This window comes from Gavia stellata, chromosome 12 (genome assembly GCF_030936135.1).
Source record: "Gavia stellata isolate bGavSte3 chromosome 12, bGavSte3.hap2, whole genome shotgun sequence".
In the NCBI taxonomy this organism is placed as follows: domain Eukaryota; kingdom Metazoa; phylum Chordata; class Aves; order Gaviiformes; family Gaviidae; genus Gavia; species Gavia stellata.
In genome coordinates this window covers 9,265,072-9,277,019 of record NC_082605.1, presented here as the reverse complement: position 1 = coordinate 9,277,019, position 11,948 = coordinate 9,265,072, and the positions used below count along the sequence as shown (strand labels likewise).

Here is an 11,948-nt window from a genome sequence, read left to right as displayed (position 1 = left end):
GGTCCTGGGGAACCAACAGGGAGATGTGGAGGCCCAGCAGAGTGGTGGGAATGAGTGGTGAGCCATGGGCTCAGGAGGGACTTGCTGGACTTAGGATAATGGTAGCCCAGTGAGCACAAGGTCATTTAAGGAGGCTGAAACTCTTCATAGGAACTTGTATCATATTTTTGAGCGCTTGGCCGGTGCTGCAGCAAGGGTGGTACGTGAGACCAGAATGAGAGCATTGCTGCTGGCCAAGAGGCAGGATTGTTTAAAATGCTGAGATGGACTTGAGAAGAAGGATCTTAAAGAACAGCAGGAAATTCCCAGATACCCGAGAGGTCATGGCAGAACATGTAAGTTGCTTTTTTCTATAGAATTGACTCTTCTCATGTGAGCTGCTCTAAGTTGGGTGAGCTGTTCATCTCACAGGATGGGTTCCACTGGGTGATTTTTTGAATGTTTTGCTTATTTTACCCTTAAGCAGCTTCTGTTTAAAAAAAAAAAAGGCAACAAAAATTCATTTTGTTGACTGCAGAGTACCAAATTTGAGAACGTATTTAGTACTAAAATATGTTTCTCAGCCTGACTGTTCCACAGATTACCTTTCAGAAAGATGGAAACTAAAAAAGCAGAGGAAACTAAAAAGCAATTTTCATCAGAGCAGGTTGACTATATGCATAGTTTTTAGTTTATCCAAAAGCCGTTTGACATTAACAACAGTACACTGGTATGAGCAAGACTTTATTTGCAGACTAACAACACAAAATATACAGTAGTTTGGTATGACAGACTATTTCTACAAAGCAATGTAAACAGTACATGTAAATGAGAATATAAATATTACAAAATAACTTTTATTCATCCTTATTGCTTAATTTAACCCCTGACATGTTAGGTAACTGCTGTGCTGTGTTCGTACAGGCCTGCGTACAGTTGCTGCTATTTCTGGATGTGCAAATGGAACTGCAACACAAGAATGATCAACACTGCTTAAAAGTTAAAATTAAGTACCACTAAAAAGTAAGTGGTTTAATTTTCTTAGAAAGGCTTGACATTGCTTCTCTAAAACTCTGGGCTGTTTGGGCTAATGGCTTTTAGCTCTACATTTCCTTACAATTTCGTGTTCTATGGCTCTTTCTGTCTGACTTGATGCCTTCAACCTATGGATATGAAGACCTTGCATCTTTTTGCTAAAATTTTAAAGGTATCCCCTTTTTTGCAGTCTGCCTATGATTGCATTAGCCCTACATATATAATGTGTAACATGTCCCTTCAACATTCCTTCCATTTTAAAGTTGCACTTTATTTTATTCAAAGAAAGAACAATGTTGGGGGATGAGTCAAATCAAGCATTTATTTTTCCCCTCAGAAGAAGAGATGAAATTTGCTGCTGTTAATAATCTCATTACTGCACTATTATGTCTCTGCACATAAAATCTCACCCAGCTTTCACTGGGTGAAATCATTATACACCCACTATATTGAGTTCTGCCACAATAAATTAATCTGCTTCAGTGCTGTTGCACTGTTGGGGCTCAACTGTGCAAGCAAGCAGCTGGTGTTTGCCTGGTTTGCAGCATCACAAGGGGTGAAGAGGAGGTGGCTCTGTGGTTGCCAAGATTCCTATTGAAACATCCAGAGCCTAATCCAGAACCAGCTGAGGATAACATTGGTCATTTTGCTGATTTTGGTACACTATAGGCAGACTAACGTGGTTGCATGGGGGAGGGAAGGAGGATGTGTTTAATGGAATTAAATATAAACCTACATCTAGATTGTCTTATGGGCTCTGCTGAGCCACGAATCACTTCAGAAGAAAGAATGGGACCCTGTAACACAGTTTCAGCTTTATTTCTGAGGGGAGGGAATGATGTCTTTCTATGGTTTAACATTTCAATATTTCACATTAGCCATTAGGTTTTTATGTTTGCCTGATAAAGCCGTTCTTTTAACACTAGAAATTCAGACAGCAGGGTTTTGTGGAACTCTCTTGAAATACTCCTCCTAGGCAGCTTTCCTCATACCTGCATGACAAAGAAAAAGACTGTCAGGGCTATTGTGTTCAAATTGTCATGTATCAATGCAGCTTTTCAGCATTCTTCATATTTTGTGTTCATGAACACAGATAAAGATGAGCCTGTTGTCTGTTTGAAGACCCGACAAGAGAAGCCTACCCCCACTCCCTGAATTTTTAATTGAGCTATAGAATTCTTAATTCAGATATTGTCAGGAAATAGTTAATACCCCATACAGGGCAGAGTATTAAAAATGTGAAAATGCTCTGCCACATGGAAAGAGTCAAGAATAATTAATTTTTAAACCCAAGCAGCTGTAATGAACTGCAGTAAAATACTGCTTTTTTTAATTAAGAAAAGAAGATTGGAAATAGTAATTTAGAGAAGTCAGTCTTAAGACTTGACCAAAGTGAAGTACACGGGAAGGCCTAGGGAATATGCATGCAGTCAGTAAGAAGATCACTATTACCTGTTGGCCTGAATTTGTCAATCAGAGGAACGAAACTGTCAACTATGCTCCGAATTCGATACACTAATTGTGGAAACAAACATTTTTTTTTTGTTTGAAAATAGAAAATAGAAAAATGGCAAAAAACAAACACTAACACTTGCAATATTAATGAACCCAAGATTACTGTTTAAACAAGCACTTTTGTGATGTCATTAGTAACAAAGTAGTGACAAGGCTGATTCCTGAGAGAACCATCCACAACCTATCAACAATAAAGCACACAATTACAAAGGAGACTTCTGTTCTCAGCTGGGAAGCTATAACTTGCTGCTAGTTGCACCTTTCCTACGCCATCCCTAGGGATTGCCACGAGTGCACATTTTTTTTAGTATCATTTAGTATCATTTTCAGTAGCTGCCACCATCCAGGTTCTGCTGAGAGCTCTTCCTCAGGGTGTTCAGCCGCCTCATTCCCAGAGGAATGAATGGCAGCCTGAGTGTGCAGCACCTTCTACAGTGTATCTGGGAGGGCTGCCTTGCTGCTAAAATTGTACATTGTCCTGGCAACTTAGCATTCAGCCATTGCTGCAGAAAGAGGTGACGCAGGGTCTTGTGATCACTGAGAATGAAAAATGAGTCAACTGCTCCCTTCAGTGTTGCTGAGGCACGTTTGTCTCCAGCCACACTGTGTAATTGTGAATGAGACGTTATGGCATAGTTACATGATGATTTACAGAATCTTAGCTCTAGCAGTTTTATAAACTTGTGTAGTTTAATGACTGTGTGACCTTGTATCTGTAGTGTGGATACACAACTGGCTGCTGTAGATACACTTACCTAGACCAAAGTATATCCCAGTGGTTTCCAGGGAAGCAAAGGTGATTAAACCGGTTCCAACAGAAACAGTCCAATCTAAGGCAACAAAATAAATGTTTGGCTTTGTTCAGTTTTCTAGTGTGCAACAATTTATCCTTCTATTGAAGTCTTGCCTTACCTTTGTAGTAGTAGTAGCAAATTAGTAAAGTTCCAATTGCAAAACAAAGAATGACAAAATGAAAGAATTCATCTGAAACAGAGGGAAAATTAGGTCACAACTGCAGGCGTGGCCCTTACGAATACACCTTAAGGTACAGCGTGTCGCTCAGCCAATAAAGTCTATTTCCACGAGATATCTCACACACTAGACTCAACTGCAAGACACACATGCACGCAAGTTGTTATGAGAAGTCTTGATACACTTCAACAAAGTACTCATGACAGAAAAAAAAAAAGAAGTTTTTTTGAACCAGAGATCTTATTCATGGACTCAGATTCAACAGGATTGACATCAGTTGAATTTTTTTAAAAAAAATTTTTAAAAATTACCATCCTTCCGTATGCCCATCCACCGTACTGTCCACTGATGGAGGCGAGTGTTCTCGTTCTCATATGCTACAAAAAAAATAAAGTCTTATTGCTGTGGAACTCTGAAATTAAGGAGTTTTATTTGCCTTTTTGTATGTGAAATCGATTCTCAGAGCAGAATATATGCAAAACTGTTTGTTCAAAGGAAAGATCTGTGAGCTTTTCAGAAAGATCAAATTAGCAATTTTTAAATTACCCTGAAAAGAGCAGTTTTTAAAAAATAAAAACGAATCAGATGGTTGCGTTAACAATACAGAATTGTTTTAAAGTACTCTGGGTCTTTTCTCTCTAGTCTGGGACAATCAGTAGTCTCAGAATTACAGTGGGGGAGTAAAGCAGTAGTACAAGGGAGCTTCAGTTTGATTCTTGGGTGCTTTGCACAGTCACAGCTACAATAATATAACCATCTTCATTACTAAGCATATGAGTACCATCAATCCACTTAAGCCTGATGTTGAAGTATTTCTGCGCCTCCCAAATTAAGAACTGTAGCTGACAATTAGTCTCCTATAGCTAGCTATACTGATATACAGAAAGAACAATGTAAGAATGAGCTAGATATTTTTAGAGGTTTAAATAAGAGAGCATTTTGCTCTACACCAGTGAGCAGAGTTGCCAAATTCTGTTCTTTCTCCGATTGAACTGTCAGAAAGAGCTGAATATTTTACCAGATTTCCAATGACATGTTCAAAGCAGAAGGTTTTTTCCTTTTTTGTTTGTTGATCGCTTGAGGAGACCCCAAGGCAGCCTGCTGCATATAAGCCTTTGGGAGTTGATTCATCACAAATTTTAGATGCTGATTTCAATTACATTGGGCTGTGAATCTAGGCAACCACTGCCTGGCAGTGAATTTAATTTTCAATAAAGCTGTAACAGGAGAGTACTGGAAATGTACTTCAAATGAGCTACAGACTTTTGCTGTTGTGCTTTTGAACCATGAAGCAACTAAACTTTGCCAAGAAATCCTGTTCTGGGTCACCTGATACTGGAGTCACTTTGTTTTAAATTTTTGATTCTTTGAGCATTCTGGATTGATCAAGTTCTGGTTTGGGGATAAACTCAGTTATCTGATCATTAATGTTAACATAGCATTGCACTGTTCTGACTCACAAATGTTCCTCTGTGCAGTTGCGTGAATGATCTATAGATGCAAAATTTATCAGAACATCAATTCATACTTGGCAAGTGTCTGTTCTGTATTGCTCTGACTCCTAAATGTCCCACTGTGACTTTGTGTCATGGAATGACTTGCATCCTATTTCTTCTATTAAAGCATTACAGTGCATTTTAATAACTATTCTCAAACTTCTACTTTTTGATTAGGAAGTATCTAGGTATCGAGGAGCTGGTATAGCTATCATCACTAAGCAAAAGTCAGTCCTCAAAGACAGCACCCACAAGAAAAGCTTCTGTTTGCTTGTTTGTATTTACCATCTGCAATTGAATCTTCTCTTCTGGTAATCTCTGAAAAGCAACATACTCTTGTTATTTCTGATGATAAAAATACAAATAGATTGTTTCCCACCATTATCAGTACTAGCAATCATGGCGAGTATTTACCTATTTGGTGACTCAGTATAGACAAAACAGTACTTGAAAGTGCCAGGAAATGAAGGAAGTTAAAAGGGCTCAAGAACAGATAACAATAAAACTGAATAAAACACTGAATAAAAACACTGAATAAAACACTAGCTAAATATTTTCCATGTCTCAGTCTGCTGTATTGAAGTAATCTAGAACTGAAGCAACAAAGGCCATGGTAAGAGGTGGAGAGGCCAAATGCCAACTGGAAAAGTACTGTAATCCTCTTTCTGCACCTGGCAATGTGGGGAGAATATTGTATTACAATATATTCCTCTACCCTTGTATTTTATGTAGCTTCTTGGGGATCGGTAACGCTGAAACAGCCCAAGTCACAGCAACTATTCCCCACTCCACAGAAGACAAGTGGTTGAGCAGGTGTCCTCTCAAAAAGGACAGTCTGCTGGGCTGTCAGCCTCTCATAACTGATGAATGTGGCATTGGCCTGGGAGCGGGATGGATGAGGTCGGTAATGCAATCAAGCCGTTGAAAATTTCCTACTATGGGCTTTTTACATCTGTTCTGCTGCTGCTCAGTAGTGCCTGGTAAAAGGAAATTGCCTTTAGACTGGCTGTCTGTTCAAGCCTCTCAGCTGGTACTGTTTCTCTGTCACTTGTCATTTGGCTTTCACCTAGCACCTTCTGTTGGGGAATGCTCTGAGCTGAGTGAGGAAGGTGTTCAGAACTGAGTATCATCACAGTTTTGCAGAAACCAGGTTCCAGGTCCCTCCCAGTCTTGCATCCCTGTTCAGCAGGAGATAGAGGGCTGCAGGGAATGCTGAAAACTGCCTAGCTTTCTTGGGAAGGACTGAATAGTTGCCCAACAGAATTGCTGGGTTTTCCCCCTAAAAAGGATGACAACTGCTGTGAGCTGATCTTGTGAGAACCTGGCAGGCCTGCAAAAAAATGGGTTAATCTGCTAGAACACCATGTACAAATCAGCTGCTATCAGCCAGCCACTATGACAAACTTGCAACAAAATGTCTGCACCATGCCCAGGTCCAACACCAGGCTAACTGGAAACCAATGGATTTACAGCCGGGGGGTTATTTTTTAATATAGAAGCATGTCAGAAAGAAGAAACTGCAGTTACAGTCTTCCTTCCAGCAGGATGTGGTTATCTGGGAACACTTACCTGAATCTCTGTAGGGAACAACCTCTGCTGGTATGCCTAAAATGTTAAGCAAAGATGATGTAGGTTAATATTCATAATGAGTATGCATACCTTGCTGCCAGTCCTAGCCCATGCAACTCTATAGAAATTAGTGTGGATGTGTAAAAGTGACAAGGTAGATACCAACTCTAACTCATTAGAGAGGGCAGCTCTGTTGTGGGTTATGCAGTTTGAAAGTGGGAAACATGAATGCGTTATCAACCCCCCATATTCCATCTCTCACAATATCTGGAGTCAGGTAGAATTAGACTCCTGTGAGACAAATTAGATCTAATGTCAATTTAAATGAGCTGCTCTTACATCTGGGCTGAGATCAATTTAAGACGTTAATTAAATGATTAAAGCCTTAACTTTTTTATATCCATGGTTCTATACCATAAGCTGAGAGCTATTTCTGTGTGTTGACACAGCACATTTTCTTCTTCTGCATTGTACTTATTTTCCATTTTTCCTTTGGAAGGAAAGGAAAAGCCTTGGGAATGAGATCCAAGATATGGTCCTCACTGATGATCTCCGGTCAGCGCTGAGGGCTAACTTCAGACCCTGTAAGTAGTGGCTGTGATAGATATTTTCAAAACTCTTTCGCTGCATTTCAACGGCAACTGTGCAGACCCAGGCAGCAAGACCTCTCCCACAACAGTAGATTTTGCTGTTCTCCTGGTTCACATCTAAGCACTGGGTACGGCTGTGTTAGTATTACTTGAGCTTCATTTTGTAGGAAATGCCTTTCCTACAGCCAAATTCTGACTGCTCATTTTCCTACGCCTATACATGTTAACATACATACCTTTGTTCAAAAGTTAAACCAAAGAATGCCAGAAATTATCCTTTTTTTTTGGTTTATATTGGTTGTCCCTAGTAAAAACCAATACTGTTGTCACTTTGTCCTACCTTCAAGTAATTGGCCTTCAGTCTTCTGTCTTCCTAAATCTTCCCCATCACTGTCTGGATAGAAAAAGTGTTTTTTCATCAGAGTAAATAAAAATGTGCCAGCAGTATCATAAACAACAACACTGTAGTTTGCTCATAATGTAATAATGGCTGGGGGATATGTAGGTAGAAATCAAGGCTTTGAAATTGAAGGATCATTATTAGCTGCTTTTGCCTCACAGCTCTCTTCAAAGCTGGCTGAATAGGAGAAAAACAGCAAAATCTGAAGTTGGAATAATTTCTATAAAGGGGTGTAGTGAGAAAGTTCTTATTTTAAACACATACATCATCAGCATGGCTAATTAGTTTGAAAAAAATATTTCTAAATGCAACTCATTTGATCTTAACCAGCTAGCAGCTTTCTGTAATAGAATAAGCCAGTATCAGCATTATCACTTCCATGTTGCCTGTCACTTCTTAGTCTCTCATTTTCTATGAATGAAATGGTCTAGTGGCAGCCAAAGTGACTTTTGATACGCTGTTGGCATTTGCTAACAAGAAAAGAAATGCTAGAGAAGTACTACAGCATTGCCAGCTACTACTGTACATTGACTATTCTTAGCCTCCTGCTATAGTGCAGGCTTCAGTTACACCATAACGCACTGAAGATCATAGAAGTTATGATCTTTTATTTGGGAAGAACTCTTGCAACAGATTTCTACATTTCTGAAACCTCCGACTTCCACAAGAGCAGGAGGCAGCCACTATTTTGCTGACAATGAATCTGGAGGTACTGATTATTTTCTGTGTTCTCCCTTTTGCACAATTTCTTACTTTTCTCAGAGTTCTGCAGAATTGCCTCTGAATTGCTGCAAGACTCCTATGTGAATCTCTTATGAGCACGCAAGCAGACTAAATTATGTATCAGGGAAAAATAAAATAAATTCTCTTTACCTTGTGTATCCTCATCCATGGACTCATGGGATGAGTTTTCCGCCTTTTTTTCCCCTTGTGAAAGCATGAGGTTCCTTTCCAATCTCTTCAGGAGTTTCAATTTTTCGTCTGTTTTATATATAGAGAAAAAAATGTTGGAAATAACTATTTACATTTTCTCTCTTTCACAATGACAGATTTCGCAATGCTTTATTAAAGGTTGTCTGATGGAAAATCAGATCCTTAGTCTTATTTTAGCTGTGTGTTTTGCACACAAGGAGTAGTACAAAGCATTACAAATGAAAGCATCATATCGCTACTGTTTAGACTTTCTTAAATGGTTGCGGTAGGTGACTACAGTTTCATATTCTGGCCTTTAATTTACCCATAATGCTACCCCTGTGAAAATTTCCACTCCCTGAAGCAATGGCAGCTGAAAGATGCTTTAGCTGGAGAATAGTTGCTCACCCTTCCCTGGGCTACCTCTCCCTTCACCCCTGTGATTTCTGCCGGGTTCCCTGCGTTTATGCCGCAGTGCCAGCACCCTCTTGTGGCACAAAAGCAGAGCCCTCAAAGCCAGCCCGGCCAAATCACCCGGGAGGAGAGACCTGCGGGACGCTGACTCCTGGGCCAGGCAGTGAAGTGCTCCTGGCTTGTGTGGCTGAAGTTGCAGGTGATTCTCAACAGCTTCAAATTCAGCTCTCTGCTGAAGGCTGGCGGGTCTGTGCACCTCTTCATTTTTAGTTGTAATATTTGGACATACGCAGCTAGACATGATTCCCCCCAAGCTGCTTGACGCTGCTCGACATTCAAGAGCAGGAAGGGGGTCCCTGCTGTGACAAACTTTCCTACTCTGACAGATGACCACAGCTGCGCTGCTGTCCGGGCTGGGAGGTCTCTCCCCTTCATGAGCATGTTTGATCAAGGCAGAAACAGGAACAGGATCTCCTTCAGGGTCTCCAGTTAAATTCAGGGTCATCTTAAGTGAGTGCATCTCTGTGATCTATTAAAGACAATTAATGACTCTATGGACCCTGTGGAACTGCACTTAGTTTCTTACTGCACAACTGGGCAAACGAGAAGTGCAGTGGAGTCTATTTGCATCTTGTTGCCAGGTTCAGCACCCTGAGTGGCATCCTCTATCCCCTCCTTTTAGTTACTACTACATGTGCTGCTAGGGTCATTTGCAAAAGTATTTTCAGTGGTTCAGCTCAAGATTTCTTACCACTACAAAAGCTCAGAGCCATCTGGGCTGGCTGGATAACAGTCCATGCAAAAAAGTGTCCTGAGTGTCATGAATCCAGTTAGACAGGAAAAATTGGGGCACCACTTTAAGTCAGAGAAATTTCTTTGGCATCATCATCCTCTCTCCCTAAACACACAAGTGTTTTTTCCCCAGAAGCAGCCAAGACAAACTAAAGTAAAATACTATCTTTGGCTCCCATTATCACCATACCTGACTGACTTTTCTAAGCAGTATTTCTAGACATTTTAGTTGTTCACTAATAATCACTTCCAAGCATATCTCAGAGTTTTCGAACGGATGTCAAGTCCCACTGGCACTGCAGTAATTTTAACAAAATAGCTGATAAGCAGCCAGGTGGGACTCACCTTTTCCCTTGGAGCTGGGCAGCTGCCTATATCCAGATGGGTGGGTTGTCTTCAGCAGGAGGTAAAGAACAGCCATTGCCCTGACTCCTTTCTTCTCTATGGCTTTCAGGCAGGCTGCACAGCCTCCAGGCAGGACACTGCAGCTGTTGAGGAGCTGAAAGAAAGGTAAGTAAATAGCAAATAGTCCTTCAAATAAAATGTAGCCTGTAAAAACATACCCTGGCATACAAATGAACGTATCTCACCCCATCTGTGGGAAATGTAATCCCCTGCCCCTACTATACAAGGGGAGAAATCGGGGATGAAGAGTAATGCCAAAGAAGGGAAGAGAGTGTAAACTCTATTCAGCAACTTAAAGCAGAGCAGTCAGCTGGGAAAAAAACATGGTCTGTAATAGTTAACTATTTAAAGAACTGGAGAAATATAGCATCTGAAAATGGACACGCAATCTCTGCAGTACCTTACAGCAAAATGTCACTAACAGTCGTCCTGCCTAGAAAATAGTGAGCTGAACTGATCCTGAGGAATTTATACAAAGCCAGTTATTTTTTCACATGGAGAACAATGAAGTAAAAAGCAGGGGCCTGAGTCTCATTTATCTAAGTGCCCTTTTACAGAATTTAGCATGTTTTAGGTATGTTTTAGCATATCAGATAATAGGACTGTATGTTTTCTCTCCCCAAAGTATATCAGAGAAGTATAGAAGTATCTGTATAACAATGTCTTACAAAGGATGCATGGTTCTTTAGTAACTTACATTGTTCATTTCTTCAGTATTCAGGATAGGTGGGTCAGTGGTGGCTAAACATTTTACAAGTGATTCCCAGAAGGACTGGTTCATTTTCTCATGATCCTCTAAGTAATCTGCATCAGCAGTAAAAACCCTCTGGAAAATGTCTGGGAAGAAAAACGAGCAGATCACTGTGCAGCAGTAGAGGTGGGTTGCATGGTAGTGTTCCTGTGGTGCTTGGAGAAGGCGTGGTGACAGACATCAGACTGCAGCATGTTAGCATATAGGAAAGAGAGTAGTGCTGTGTTGTATAAAGCAATTGAGTCTGCCAGAAATCAGTAGAAAAATGCCAGTAGTCCATACAAATTACTGGTGTCTGTGATGCTACCGTCTCAGTTAAAGAAGCAGGGAAAGTGTTCCTGGCTATTTAACAGGTGCTTAGTCTGACCATGCTATTTCACAGATGGGCACAAAGACACAAAGGGCTGGATACCAAGGTATTCAGATAGCTCATTAGGCATTTAATGAAATTTACAGAAAAATCTCCTTCATGCATCTAAATTCCCACAAACATATGACCAAGGCCTGGTAAGAAGCCTGTGGAAGAGGTGGGAACTGACTGCTGGTCTCCCTTTTACAAGCAAGGAGATGGATGGAGTGTGTTTTCAGAGGAAACAAGTTTCATTGACTCATGACCACTCTAGCAAACACTGCTGTGTAGTGTGAATGAGCTGAAGCTTTGATCTTTGTGTGCTACCCTTACCTTGCTGTTCTTCAGTAGGATCTGGGAATGGGACATTCAAGTTCTCCATTGCTGTACCTGTTCAAAAAGGGGAGAAAAAGCATATTTAGAAACAGAGCAGTCTGACCTTCTCTATTTTTCTGCATTACATTTGATTTTCTGCAAACACGGCGTCTATCTCTAGGCACTTTAGTTTTGAAATCGCTTCTCTGTTGCAATGGCAGTTTCACATCATGATTCATTTTCCCTCCCGGGACCCATTCTCAATTCCTCTGAGTGATTCTTGCTGGGCTTGCCTTTGGTTATTAAGAAAGAACAAAAGTCTGATCATCATGAGTAAAACGAAAAGAAGTCTGACTTGATCATTCACATTGTTGTTTTTTACAACTACCAAGGTGTCTAATTAACTATTTACCACAGATGTGAGTAACTTAATAGGCCGTGTTCCATTCACAAA

At 40.5% G+C, this 11,948-nt stretch overlaps 1 protein-coding gene across 1 annotated transcript; it reads right to left on the bottom strand.

Annotated features, from left to right (window-relative positions):
• Window positions 1-853: 853 nt before the first annotated feature.
• TMEM40 (transmembrane protein 40) lies at window positions 854-11,561 on the bottom strand. The gene is made up of 12 exons (XM_059823471.1): window positions 11,513-11,561; window positions 10,777-10,916; window positions 10,020-10,173; window positions 8,430-8,537; window positions 7,497-7,550; window positions 6,567-6,602; window positions 5,283-5,315; window positions 3,813-3,878; window positions 3,442-3,513; window positions 3,285-3,359; window positions 2,467-2,529; window positions 854-945 (listed from the first exon to the last, which is right to left on the bottom strand). The coding sequence occupies exons 1-12, from the start codon at window positions 11,559-11,561 to the stop codon at window positions 854-856; spliced, it is 942 nt and encodes a 313-aa protein (XP_059679454.1).
• Between the last annotated feature and the right edge of the window lie 387 nt (window positions 11,562-11,948).